The 14566-nt window shown below is 41.3% G+C and overlaps 3 protein-coding genes across 3 annotated transcripts; 2 read left to right on the top strand and 1 right to left on the bottom strand.

The window, feature by feature from the left end:
* Window positions 1-6390: 6390 nt before the first annotated feature.
* On the top strand, window positions 6391-10599 carry LOC115760968 (inactivation-no-after-potential D protein). The gene is made up of 11 exons (XM_030702569.1): window positions 6391-6553; window positions 7972-8132; window positions 8184-8373; window positions 8427-8605; window positions 8671-9117; window positions 9180-9332; window positions 9390-9461; window positions 9514-9625; window positions 9678-9817; window positions 9874-10170; window positions 10228-10599. The coding sequence occupies exons 1-11, from the start codon at window positions 6511-6513 to the stop codon at window positions 10417-10419; spliced, it is 1986 nt and encodes a 661-aa protein (XP_030558429.1). The 5' UTR covers window positions 6391-6510; the 3' UTR covers window positions 10420-10599.
* Window positions 10475-11635, bottom strand: LOC115760970 (60S ribosomal protein L23). The gene is made up of 4 exons (XM_030702571.1): window positions 11538-11635; window positions 11322-11405; window positions 11128-11255; window positions 10475-10743 (listed from the first exon to the last, which is right to left on the bottom strand). The coding sequence occupies exons 1-4, from the start codon at window positions 11548-11550 to the stop codon at window positions 10546-10548; spliced, it is 423 nt and encodes a 140-aa protein (XP_030558431.1). The 5' UTR covers window positions 11551-11635; the 3' UTR covers window positions 10475-10545.
* Window positions 11636-11912: 277 nt separating this feature from the next.
* LOC115760969 lies at window positions 11913-14254 on the top strand. Its single transcript, XM_030702570.1, has 8 exons — window positions 11913-12288; window positions 12347-12937; window positions 12999-13169; window positions 13222-13344; window positions 13403-13482; window positions 13546-13696; window positions 13757-13978; window positions 14041-14254. Exons 1-8 carry the CDS (start codon window positions 12097-12099, stop codon window positions 14149-14151), a joined length of 1641 nt encoding a protein of 546 aa, XP_030558430.1. The 5' UTR covers window positions 11913-12096; the 3' UTR covers window positions 14152-14254.
* Window positions 14255-14566: the final 312 nt, after the last annotated feature.

The following is a 14566-nucleotide window of genomic DNA, read 5'->3' as shown; positions in this document are numbered from 1 at the left end:
TGTGGATGTTCCCAATAAAAAGAGAGAGACAGAAATTTTATTGAAACTTATATTAAAAAGGGAAAAAATCTGCTTTTTTAAATGCTTCCCCTCGGAAAACAGCTAAAATTAGCTATTAAAAAGCCAAATGGACAGCACTGTGTATGTAGCTTGAATGGGTGCATGATGGGTTTGGATTGCACTATGTTATTGTTGTTTATTTGCCTGTGTGTGCAGAACCGCCGCCGCCTAAACCGCACATGCCCCGCTCTGACTAACCACTCCCCCCTTTGCCTCTCTCACTCCACCCCTCTCTCTCTCTCTCTCTTTCTCTATCTTCCACTCGCTGCGAACCGCCAAATAAGCCAAAGGATTTGCGCGTCTGCGGGCGCGGATATGCTGCGACTTGAGTTTTGGATTGCTTTGCATGCTCGCAGGCACACTTGGCTCGCATTAAGTTGATTTATTATGCACTGAAAGAATTCAATTAAGTAGGATGATTGTCACTTGTCCGTATGCCATGAAACCGGGCATAAACTCATACGGTTTTATGTGCTTTGCCTCGGATTTTTCCGTCCTGGCCTTTGCCGGTGGCCGCTTAATTTGTGGGGCGTGATAATTTGGACAGTTGTTAATAGTTGTGCACTGATCTTTTCGCCATCCGGCCAGGGCACGCACAAGCCGGGATAATCATTTATTTGTTTTGACTGATAAAAGGCTAAAGAGCTAAAGTCAAACAGCAAAACATTTATTTATTAACCTCGAGACAGGTAACCCTTACTGTAATTAACTGCAAAAATTAATAAGTTCTTCCCAATTGAATAAAAGTGGCACGACCTAACTGTTTAAGGGATGCAACACAATTTACCTGACGTGCCTTTGATCTGAACTGGCGAGATAAAGTCTTTATACAGATGCTTCTTCTAGCCCGGATGATGGGCCAACGAGAGGCTCCAGATTGCCGTAAACCCTTGTCGTTTCCCAGATTTTCAGGAGATAGCAGAAGTGCGGGAAAAGAATCGTTGGAACACCTTTACACCAATCTGGATCATGGGGCAGCACACTCTTAGAAGGTGGCGAGATGAGAGTTTCATTTGACGGGAAGTCTTAGCTTTATCCAAGATTTCGTTTGAGGAATAAAGTTTCCTCAGTACCAATATCAATGGAACGAAGTTCTAAGAAGTTTTCATTCGCGCTTGACTATGATAAGATGTTATTAAAATAGACGATATGGTTAAAATTCGAAATTGAAAAAAAAGTACCTTTAAAAATTAACAAAAAATGACAACTTCATAAAAAGGTGAATCGTTAAGTTGGAAACGGATAAAAAGCTTAAAAACATTATTTAAATATAATGCGGAAGAAGCTTCTCTTCTTCGTATAACATTCACATAGGTGATATAGACAACAATCAAAGATACCTTTATATATATTTAGAATATTCAGGACAGAGGGTATTTAACAGAACATAAATATTAAGAGATGTGACTTGAAGATAGTTCTATTGAAGATTTTATCTATGAATAGACGCTTAAGCCAATATGTCCTGCTCAAACTGAGCCGCAGAAAATGTTACCTTAAAAAACAAAACTTTTGAGTTAGACCCAGGCACACAGCATAAAGAAAAACTGGGGCTGTATTTATCTAACTATATTTGACAAATGCCAATATTGGGCAGATATCTAATATAGCGCATTATTTCTATGCGAAAATATGCACAACTTGACATATTCTCAGTAGAAGGGGCGCGTAAGTGTAAAGTAAGAATTGAATTGATTTACTGGTCCCGAAGCGAGCCCAAAGGCCAGGCAGTTGGTTCGAGCTGTGAACCGAAAAGAAGGCAATATTTGTTTCTTGGTTTCCAGCCCAGCTTAAGTTAAATAAGGTGATGATTCTGTTTGCAATTTGGTAGAAATTCTTATTAGATTTGTAAGTTTTTTAATAAAAAGCACTCGAGCTATCCGCAACAATGAAATCTTTCCGTTTGAGCACACAAAGTGCAACCGCGCCGTAAAGTGTTTAAATTGAATGCAAACATATTAGCAAGGGTTCCTGGTTCCCTGTAGAGACAGAGAGACACCTAATAACTTCTTGCCGGGCACGTGTCGGGCGTGTGTCCTTTAACGGGTGTTAGGTAATTCACACTTCCTGCCAGGACAACGGGACGTGGACAGCGGGGCGGGGCCGTGATGTGTGGAATTTCATTAAATAATCGTTAGTGTAAATCAATTTGTTAGATCAAAGTACGCAGCTAGAAGGCGACGGTGGAAGAGGACAGATTTTTGCTTTGCATGGGCGACATGGCGACAAATGAAAAGAAAATATGCGCAGGACGCAGGACATAACCGATGCCATTGATGCTGATGATAATGTTGCTGATATTACCAATTTGTGCTGCAAATAAAAGCCGTACAACTAATATTTGCGATTGCATTGATGACGAAATTACAAAAGATTTGCACGTGCCGCGAACCGCGAGCCTCGAAGTGTGAACACGTGCGGGACTATCCGTGTCCAAAAATCAACAACATGGAGCGCAATATAAATAGGACGAGCCGGATGCGAGCTGGAGGGGCAAACCCCAAAACGGATTCAATCCAAATATAAATGTCGTAGTTATTCGAGTGCCGCTCTAATATATATTAAATGCAGCTGGAATCCATCTAAAGCTTCACTGCGATAATCGCATTAGGTATTTATCGTCATCCTTGGGCACAGTAAATAGAATCAATCCGAGCTACAAGGAGCTCGGGCTCATTCAATTGTCTGTCCTGTGAAAAGTACAAGCGTTTGAAATTTAATTTAACGCATTTACATGCGGCTTAAGATTTCAGAGCTACAGGGCATGGTAAACAAATCAAATATATTTAGGAGTAGAAACTCAAACAAGGGGCGGCGACTGATGTCGACAGATCCAAATGAAATTTGCTTTTCGGCAGCAGAAACGCACTTGATATAAACCCAGGCCAGGTTGAGGAACATCTCTGCATCTGCGACCCTGCGCACATGCTGCCAGTCCTGGGCGTAGGGTGGCGGATGATCCTCCTCCTGCTGCTGCTCCCTGTCCGCCTTCCTTGTCCTTGCTGCTGCTGCTGTGGTGGTGGTGGTGGTGGCTGTCAGCGAGTTAAAAACTCAATATTTGAATAACTTACTACCGTGCGAGTGAACTTTGAGACGCACTCGAGCCAAGGGCTTAGGGCAGTGGCTACAGTAGCTGCGGCAGCGGGTCCGTCTACCGTGTGCAAAAGGACAATTATTTGTTTATGCGTTGTCATTTAAATTGAGTTTTAATGTTGACAACAATCCCGTTCCGGCGTAAAATTGACCAAAAAGAATTCAATTGTGTGCCGTTGTGATTACAAACAATTGCACACAGATACAGAAAGAAGCGGCAGATACATTTGGATATCCAGGCACAGATACTAGATACAAGCGCGCACTAACGGCTGACATGGAGCAGGGAGAGCATCGATGTCATTTATGTGGGCACCATTATTTGCTCTATCACGTTCACATTTAAAAGTTATGAGCCCATTACGGCCGTAGTAAACACAAATATCCATAATCCGTACCACGGGGCATGCCACATCCCATCCCTGGTGGCTGCTTATACTTACTACACATGTACGCGTAATTGTTTGTCGATGTCCTCGACTGTCGTGAGAATATTCAGTTGGCTCTTATCCTGCCCTGTCCTGCTCCTGTTCCATGCCCTGTTCGCTTTGTTTTGTTTTACTGCTTTTATTGCACTTGAGGGGCGCCTGTTGCGTACGATTCTTCCATTCAAATGGAATACTTTCAGGTCTTTCGCCTGAGAGTAGTTCAAGGTGTTTGTATCTTAGATGCGGATATTATTAATAAATTTATAGACATATGTTTTTAATTATTTCTATATTTTATGTATTATGTAGATAAATTTAAGTGACGTGTTAAATTAATCTATATTATAAAAGTTATATTCCTTAGCGCCTAACTAGTAACTAGAACTAGCTAGTACGGCCTTAACTAATAATTTAAAAAAATAAGCAAAAACCCTTCGACCTTGTTGTTATTGTTATAAAAAGTCTAAGGAGAACGGAATAAATAGCAATATCATTTCGTCGCAAATAAATATTTTGGACTCATGTTTTTTACGTTCTCAACTTTTTTGGTAAAAAATATAATATAAATATAAATTATAATAGCTGATACTTTAATAAATTGGTTACATTGAAAAATACTTTAAGAAATGAGTAGTTTTCACACTCAGAGTCCTCAGTTCCCATCGTACGATGCGCTTATAAGAATATTTAATTGTATTTAGTGCGAATCCTGCAGAATCTTAGAAGAAACTTTATTACTTGCCAAACAAACAATAAATTGTTGTAAAAGTTATTTTCTAAGAAATTAAAAGATAAATTCAAGCCAAATTATTAATCAGGTTAATAAAGCCATTAAAGAGCAGTTGGAGCTGTGCCAATAAACAAAATTTATAACGAGTTTCTGCCAGCTGAAGTGTTTTTGCGCAAAAACTGTAATTTTTATTCATTTCCAGGACGCACTCAGAAGTGGCTGCTAAACGATTATTAGCAATTTGATATAACTGCATGTAAGTACAACACGAGAACAAGTCAACAACGAATCCACACACACACACACATATATACATGCATGCATGTATATGTACACGTGTAGCTACTTACATAAGAGCATAGCGCGTTGCTGTTGTCTCTATAGGTGTGTGTGTGTGTGTGTGTGCGTGTATGTGTGTGCGACAGCAAACAGTAGAAAATCACTTCAGTTAACTAAATCGTCGCAACAACCATGCGCCGACTGCGACGCAGCGCTTACAGAAGGATGCTGCCAAAGTAAGAGACAGCAACAGCAATAAAGAACAAAGCGCTCTCATATACACACACACACACACACACACACACATTGTTGACAGCGGCCATTGCGAAAGGCGTGCCAGAAAGGAGCCAATAGCCAATCAGCGTCCAGGCTATGCTACGTGACAGCAGCAGCAGCAGCGACAACGCAACAGCGACGTCAGCAGCGCTGCTCTGACAATAGAAAGAGAGCGAGAGAGACAGAGAGAGAGAGAGAGTGGAAACAGAAGCTGCGGCCGCCATTTGCCGTTGCGGATGCGTGCAGCGCTGAAAGTTAAGCTCATTGCCATATTTTTGCTTTTCAACTGTTTTTTTTTGGTTCATTTTTTTTTATATTTTTTTTGCCTTCTGGTTTTTGCGTTCTGCTCTGGTCCCGGGTGCTGTGTTCTCTTTTGAATTTACTTTACTAACAAAACATGACTGTTGGGAGGCAAAAAGGAAATTGTTTTATCAAATGGGTTTCCTTACGCTTTTTTATTATGAAATTAATTTTCAACAACGTTTCGTTGTCGTCCCTGGCTGACCCCTTCCCACCATTTATACTGTTATCCAGCGTACATATGTATAAGTAATTCCCCCGCTTTGAGCGCGCGCGTCTCTGTTTACTCTCGCTCAGAATACGCTTTGCATTGCACCACATAATATTCATATCCCTTGAAGCATTTAATGGAAATGTTTGCGTAGCTTTGTAGCCCAGTGTAGCCCACCTCACCTCTCCGTGCTCTGGTCTGCTCTGGTCTGGTCTGGCCGGGCTCCTCTCATTAAAATGCAAATCTTGATTATGCATTTAAGTTCTGAGGACAAATTAAATTCATTTGTGTAGAGTTACGACAGGATATAACGATCCCATTAGCTTTTCAATCTCCTTACCATACGCTTTCAAGTTTGTAATTATATTCTTTTCAGACATGTTCGTGCTTATGCGCTTGTGTATTTTGTACAATAGAACCAGCTAAAATCGATGGGCATTTGGCATATGGACAGCACTTGATGGGCTTCCATTTACGGAGTGCTGACTTTTCCATTGACTAAATCGCACTAACAAATTAATATTGTAATAAATGCCAATCAAGATGCCGGCGACTAAACGCAGTCTTGTCTTTATTTGGACTGAATGTTATGAGTGAAATGTAGGTGTGTGTGTGTGTGTGTGTGTGTGTGTGTGTGTGTAAGTGTGTGCAATTGCCTTGCGTCATAGATGCCAATTTACCGCAACAAGCAGCGAAAGTTACTCAATGCAATTGAAGCCAATGTGAAATGCGATGGTAAATCAATAACACTGTGCTGCAAGAAAACTAATTCTACGACCAAACGGAAATTCCACATTAAAATGCTTCTTTTTTTTTGCATACTCTTCAATGTTTAACAAACATTGTATTTGGGTTTTTTAAAAATGTCACTTTGCTCCACGGTCACAGCTCTTGTTGCGCAGTGTAATCGATACGAAAATCAGACTCAAAATAGAATAGCCACTAAGTCAGTTAGCAAGAATGCCAGACAGCTAATTGTAAAATCAGTTTAGGCGCGATTTTCAATGGGCTCGCTGCAAAAAGCTCACAGCTAAAAATTAAAGAGACAAATAAAAAACCAACAATTGAAAATTTAATGTTGAGCGCTTGACGTAGTTGCATCTGTAAAATAATTATATATAACCTAATTAATCATGGTTCAATACCAAGGGAATTCCGGTGCCGGTGGCGGAGGTGGTTAGTACTCCACGACATAACAATTCAATCCAATTACAAATTTATATAAGAGCTGCGGATATGACTTTGGCATGATAGTTATGTGCATACTTGGCTAATTATATAACATATGAGAAGAGGTGCTAAACAGTTCATGGGATTTATCAGAATTTGTTATGCTGATATCAACATTTATGAATATATTATGGATATAATAAGACCCTGACTCTACTTTGTGTTGAAACGTTTTTTTTAACATAGTTTGTTGTAAGATTTGCCTGTGACTGAATTCGAAGTTAATTGTACAATATTATGCACAGCTTGTTTAAAATTGAAGAACTCTAAATTTACTTAAAATTATAGCAAGGCAAGCCTAAGAGTATTTAAAAATATATATTGTAAACAGTATATTTGAAATCACCATATTAAATATATTGCCAGGCGGTAACCCGTGCTCTGAATTCTTATTTATATGTAAATATGTATGTATATGTATATGTAATATGTACTTACCCAAAAATGTACATGCACACAATAGGAAAGCGTCAGAATGTATATCCCTAAAAATGCAAAAGAAATGGAGAATATATATAGTATAATATTTATAGGAGAAAGACAAATAAATAAGAGGGAGTGTAGAGAAAGAGGGAGTAGAGAGAGAGAGAGAGGCAGAGAGAGAGAGAGAGGGGAGAGAGACAGAGAGTGGAAGATAACAAGCGGAAGAGAAAGAGCGAGGGAAAGAGCGGGTGAGAGTTAGAACAGAAATACAACTTAACACCAAATGTTAATGTAACACTTTACTTACTAGCAAAGCATGAAGAACTGCGAGGAACCTGAATTTATGAGAATCGCGTAGTAGAGCACTGCTAAAAATACGTTTTTTTAGATTTACAGCGAAGCAGACAGAATGTATGCGGGAACATACGCACACCCAAATGCATACATACGGGCATACATACATACATATATATATATATATACATACATACATACACATATACATACATACTTACTTACATACATACATACATACATACATACATACATACATACATACATACATACATACATGCATACATACATACATACATACATACATTCATACATTGATACATACATACATACATACATACATGTATACATATATTAGTATTGACACACGCAAGCACAAAAATAATGATAATTAGTTTGACAAGACCAATGTTTACTTCACACACCACTTACAATCAAAGCATGGAAAATTGCAAGGCCTACATGAATCCATGAGAATCGCGTAGAAGGGCAATGTTTAAATTACGTTTTATGCTAATTTGCAGCGCAGAAGGAATTCAACTTTGTTTGCGTTTTGGCATAAGATATTTTCACACATATATATATATACGCATACATATATACATACATATGTCTTTCTCTCTCTCCAACATCCTCGTCTTTTGCAGACCACATTCACATGGTGACTTTGGATAAAACGGGCAAGAAATCATTTGGCATTTGTATTGTACGCGGCGAGGTGAAGGATTCGCCGAACACGAAAACGACTGGCATATTTATAAAGGGTATTGTTCCCGATAGTCCTGCTCATCTCTGTGGTAAACTAAAGGTCTGTAGCTGAGAGTTTAAAATAAATTGGATAACAGCGCGGCATTCGCAGGTTGGTGATCGCATCCTTTCGCTGAACGGCAAAGATGTGCGGCACGCAACCGAACAGGCGGTCATCGATCTGATCAAGGATGCAGACTTTAAGATCGAGCTGGAAATCCAGACATTTGACAAGAGCGATGAGCAAAGCAAAAATGATCCACGCAATGGCTACATGCAGACCAAAAATAAATTCAATCAAGGTAGAATCTGAGCATCTAATATATATCCGGCTTGACTCACACGTTTCTCACAGATCAAAGTTCCAGCAATACTATGGGCACTGTCAGGCAACCGACCATACGGAACGATCCGAGACGCAATCCAGCCTTTTCGGCCTCCACACGGGTCAAGCACGTGCCGACCAACAACGACGACGATGATGAGGATACGCGCGACATGACCGGACGCATTCGCACCGAAGCGGGCTATGAGGTTTGTGGAGCTAAATATGGCATATATATAAACATCTTTTATAACAATCGATTTTCTCTTCCCAGATTGATCGCGCATCGGCGGGCAACTGCAAGCTAAACAAGCAGGAAAAGGATCGCGACAAGGAGCAGGAGGATGAGTTTGGCTACACCATGGCCAAGATCAACAAGCGCTATAACATGATGAAGGATCTGCGCCGCATCGAGATCCAGCGGCAGGGCAATGTGCCGCTGGGCATCGCGCTGGCCGGCCACAAGGATAGACAGAAAATGGCCTGCTTTGTGGCTGGCGTCGATCCGAATGGACTGCTGGCCAGCGTGGACGTGAAGCCGGGCGACGAGATCGTCGAGGTCAATGGCAATGTGCTAAAGAATCGCTGCCACTTGAACGCCTCCGCCGTGTTCAAGAACGTCGAAGGGGAGAAGCTCGTGATGATTACATCACGCCGCAAGCCCAACGACGAGGGCATGTGCGTCAAGCCCATCAAGAAGTTCCCAGCATCCACCGATGAGGCTAGCTAAAACCAAGTCATCCTTTGCATTCTTTCGCTCAATAAATTCTATTTCATTTGCAGACGAAGTTCATCTTCGACCAGTTCCCCAAGGCGCGCACGGTGCAAGTGCGCAAGGAGGGCTTCCTGGGCATCATGGTCATCTACGGCAAGCATGTCGAGGTGGGCAATGGCATCTTCGTCTCCGATTTGCGTGAGGGCTCCAATGCAGAGGCGGTAAGTGACCCTGCAACCCGTCCTCTGTCCACATAATTCACTTGCAAATCCTTCCAGGCGGGCGTCAAAGTTGGAGACATGGTGCTGGCCATTAACCAGGATGTGACACTGGAGTCGAACTACGATGAAGTAAGTCTGACTAATGGTAATCAAGTACTAAGACTTATATACATTCCCATAGGCGACCGGACTGCTGAAACGCGCCGAGGGCGTGGTAACCATGATACTGCTCACGCTCAAGAGCGAGGAGGCCATACGTTCCGAGCGCGAGGCAGAGGAAAAGAAGAAAGAAGGTAAATATTCCGACCGCAATATTTTATAACTATTTACTTGGTGAATCCCCAGAGGCCAAAAAGGAGGAGGAAAAGCCACAGGAACCCTCTATAGCCGAAATAAAGCCAAACAAAAAGATACTCATCGAGGTGAAGGTGGAAAAAAAACCGTTGGGCGTTATAGTGACTGGCGGCAAGAACAACAACGTGAAGGTACGTATGCACACTCCACTCCACATTCTATTACTACACACTAACTCCCTCCACAGACTGGTTGTGTCATAACACACATTTATCCGGAGGGCGCCTTGGCCGCGGACAACCGCCTGAAGATCTTTGATCACATTTGCGACATCAACGGCAAGGCGGTGCACTGCGAGAGCATGACCACGTTAAAGGTGCATCAACTGTTCCACATGACCTATGAGAAGAACGTCAACTTTACGGTTTTCCGCGCCGATCCGCCTGAACTGGAGAAGTTCAATGTGGAATTTATGAAAAAGAGCGGCAAGGAATTGGGTCTTTCGCTGGTACCCAATGAACGCGGCTGCACCATCTCCGAAATTGTAAGTAGCTTCATCAGAAGAGTGGATGTTTCAATTGCTTACAGCCTCACTTTGCAGCTACAAGGACAATATCCGGAAATCGATGGCAAGCTGCAGCGCGGCGACATCATAACCAAATTTAACGGCGATGCGCTGGAGGGGCTCACCTTCGAGGTGTGCTATGCATTGTTCAAGGGCGCCAACGGCAAGATATCGATGGAGGTGACACGGCCAAAGCCCACGCTGCGAACGGAGGCGCCTAAGGCATAAAGGCTGAACGAAACTCATCCGTGTTTAGAGGCCATGAAATAAAACTATTTTAGAGTCAGTTCTAATTTAATAACATCTGGTGTTCCGTTATTGGGTTTATTTCTTGTTGAATTGGGGAACTGTTGCTTATGCTATAGAGCTTGCATTCGATGCGATACGGGGCCACAGATCAGCGCATTCCTTGGCAACGGGCCCGGTTATGGCCGAGCCCTTCATTTCGCCTTTGTTGTTCACAATGACCCCCGCATTATCTTCAAAGTATATAAAAACACCGTCCCTCCTTCTGAACGGCTTACGCTGCCGAATGACCACGGCGGGCATAACCTAAAAATAAACACGCGTTAACAAATAATTCACAAAACACTTAAAATCAACAGTCAAGCTAAAATGTTCGCATACTTTGCACGCTTTTTGCACAAAACACAGAGCAGAGTTGCCAATTAGCTAAATCTGGCTATTTTCACAAATGGTTAGCCGAAAATGGCTTATATTTTAAATTGATTTAGCTGTTTTCCGGCTTCTCTTGCACCGTCTTTATTGCTAATTCAGCTAATTTGCTATTGGATTTAGCTTTTTGCAGCGGCAGTTGGCAACACTGCGCAGGAGCGTGCAAGGGTCCATTTCCACATGGATTTGTTCATTTTACACTCAAGCAATACGAAGCATGTTTCGCACTTTTCACTTAACATTTGCGCAGCAGACACTCACCTTCTTTCTCAACTCGGGCTTGCCCTTCTTGACGGTGGCCACAAACATGTCACCGACGCCAGCAGCAGGCAGACGGTTCAGGCGACCGCGAATACCATGCACAGCAATTACATACAGGTTCTTGGCACCTGGAAAACAAACAAATTTATATATAGCATTTCACAAATTAAAACTCATTTATGTTTGTGTATTACCTGTGTTGTCAGCGCAGTTCATAACAGCGCCTACGGGCAAACCTAGCGAGATGCGGAATTTGCCTCCCGCGGTACCACCACGTCCTAATTGACGAAAAACACAAATAATTAGTTAAACACATATATCTGTTTGAGCACTTCATTGTTGCATAGCAATTTTGCATTGATTGACTGTATTTTTCACTATTTATTCGGATTTAATTTGTTGTAAAATACCTCTCTTCGACATTTTGCTGCTTGTTCGGAACCAAAAGGAAGTAAAAAGAAAGAGCTAGTTCGGTTACCGAACCACAGCCAACTTCAAGTAAATCGTTATCGGTATCATCAACGTTGCCACCTCAATTAAGTGAATGGAGCTAGTTTTAGTTCAGCGCTGCCACCTAGTCCAAAATGAACCAGTTGAATATTCGATAAATTTTATTATTTATGAATATTGTTTTCTTATTAGTTTTATTATAATATTATAATGCAAGACAAAATGAACATATATGGTTTTTATTAGATTAACATGAGAAGCCACTTGATAAAGAATTGTATCTGTCTGCGAAGTTCTTCGCAAAAACAAGCCCAATTACTTACATCCCCTCATAGGATATTTTTATATACTATACGAAATTGAAATTTGTATTGTCAAAATATTTATCACGTGCCATTTTGTTGACATATCGTCTATGCTGTGATCAGCGTACTGAGCTGGTGCCAGCGCAGCCAAGTTCAAGCACGCGCTAATATTCTAATGTGTTTTTCGCACTTTTATGAAAAGTAGATCTAAAAAATGGACGAACAGGGGCTTTTAAGTTACGTTAAGAAAGTTATACACTCGTTAATTGTGTCGACGCCGGAGCGTGTAACAGTGGAAAGGCTGAAGCGGGACTATGCCAAGGAAGAGGGAACTGCCGTGCCATTCAAAAGGCTCGGCTTCAAAGACATTGAAAGCTTTTTACACTCCATACCAGACACTGTTGTGGTAGGTTTTGAATTAACAGTCGATAAATGCATTTGTTTAGTTAAGTTCCTTTTATTAGTTAGCAGGATCCGGACCGATGGCGCATGTATTGGCCAGGCGGCACGCCAAGACCGCGCACATCCAAAACCTGGTGCAGTGCCAAAGGAGGCCAAGCCACAGGTCAAGGAGCCGAAAAACTGCCAAGCCAAATTACGGCTATCCCTCGCAAAGATCCGATCTCGTGTTTGTGAATGAGCCGCAACATTCGAACAACAAACGAATTAACAACAACCAGAGCAGCAACAACTATGGTAATCATAGTAGTAATCGTCAATCTCGGTCTTTGGCACGTTCCAATTCCTCTTATAACCACGTCGATTCCCAAGCTCAAAGTCGAGCACCTGCTGTGGCCCAAAAGAATTTGGCAAGGGAGACAAACCGAATGATTAGTTCTTTTCAAAATGTAACTATTGCCCACGTTGATGAGGACTCTTCGAGTGAAGAGAACCATTTGGGAATATATGTTGAGCAGGGCGAAATAGAAGTCAACTCCAATAAAGCTCCCGTGTTGGATAAACAAGCTGTGGCCGAAAAGCCAAAGGAACGCCACAAGGAATATCTATCATCTAATGAGGGCTGCGATGAGGATGCCATTCCAGCGTATGCTGTGGCACGTAAAGATTCAGCAATCATTAAATGTTTGTCAATTAAATGATTTATATCAATTTTAGGATGAACGAGTATTGAACTACAAATACACGACCAATGCATCTTGTGTCAATCTGGTGAAGGCCAGGCCTAGTGTGACAGCCAATACTCGGCCAAGTTGGGAAGAGCCATATATTGAATACATCTCCTCGGATGATGGTAGTGAATCGGATGCCATTCCTATTTTTGCTGTGGTAATAATTTGTTGTACCTTGAAAAGCATTTTTAAATCAACATTCATTGCAGGACGAGCGTGTCATGAGTGTGGAGTATCCCAAGGAAGCAGTTCGCTTTGATCACCGCTTGCCCAAACGAGATGTTCACAAGAAATTTAAACTGGACGTTCGCATCGAAGTGCAGCTTGTGACGGTAGCTAATGCTATAAATTATTCTAACTCAATGTTGAGTTTCCAATTTCTATGCTTAGGTGGCAAGCCCGCATAACTTTAATTTTTGGCTGCACGACGAGGAATACGAAGCTTACAAAAACATGTCGGAGAACATGCAGTAAGTTTTCCTTTAATACATAATTGAGCATAGTTCGATCTACATTATATCACTTACTTGCAGGCGATTCTACTCCAATGTACATGAGATAAAGTACACCATACCATTATATCTAATAATGATAGGCCATTTAGGTGCTCTGCACTTTAGGGGCACACTTTGGCAACGCGTCGAAGTTTTGAATATTAAGGCGGGTAATAGAAAGAATATTGAGGCGAGTACTTGAATTCGTTCTTATAAATGGGCTTTAATAGTTGTTTAACTCGTTTTAAAGGTGCAACTGGTTGATACGGGCGAAAGATTGTGGATCTGCCACAGTGATCTTAAGTATTTGTGCAAAGAGTTTGCCCACCTGCCGCCGCAATATTGGCCCGGCAGACTGGCTTGCGTGACACCCAGGCAGGGCCCAAGCTTTTCGGTGGAGGCCAGCACCTACTTCTTCGATATTGTGTCCTTTCGCAGACTCTATGCGAAAATTGAGAAAATCAACGATGCTGTAGGCTAAACATTTAATACTAGACTGCACTGTCTTACTCATATATATCTTGTATTTTACAGGATAATACAATCACATTGATACTGGTTGATCCGGATGCCGCAGCGCACACAAAGAACATTAACGTAGCACTCATCGAGTCGGGTTGGGTGCGCCGCTGCTACAAGCCTTAGCGATTGTATCTTTTTATAAATTGTCATTTGAATAGGTCAGGAAGTCTTCACAATTATTGGTTTTTTAATGAGTTAAGTCACAAATGAGTTGACCGCGAAACTGTTATAAATTATGATTTTGTTTTAGTATATATATATAGAATATATTCGTAAATGAAACAATTCGCGTAGTGTTATGTTAAGGCAAACGCTGTCCTTCTGCTTTTCATTTATTTAGTTTACGTATAATAAAATACTAAGTTATCATAAATCTTCGAAACAATTTCTGTTGTCTTACGCTTGATTTATGTTGGAAAATAAGATCAAACAAAGACTACGCAAAAGATCTCGCTCGCAACTAAATAGTATTTGTTCAAACAGAATTGCTGAATTCAAATAAAAGTTGTTGCAATAAATACATTATTTTTGTTTGTTT

This window comes from Drosophila novamexicana, unplaced genomic scaffold (assembly GCF_003285875.2).
Source record: "Drosophila novamexicana strain 15010-1031.04,08,12 unplaced genomic scaffold, DnovRS2.1 tig00000462-arrow-pilon, whole genome shotgun sequence".
Classification (NCBI taxonomy): domain Eukaryota; kingdom Metazoa; phylum Arthropoda; class Insecta; order Diptera; family Drosophilidae; genus Drosophila; species Drosophila novamexicana.
This window is presented reverse-complemented; position numbering and strand designations above follow the sequence as displayed.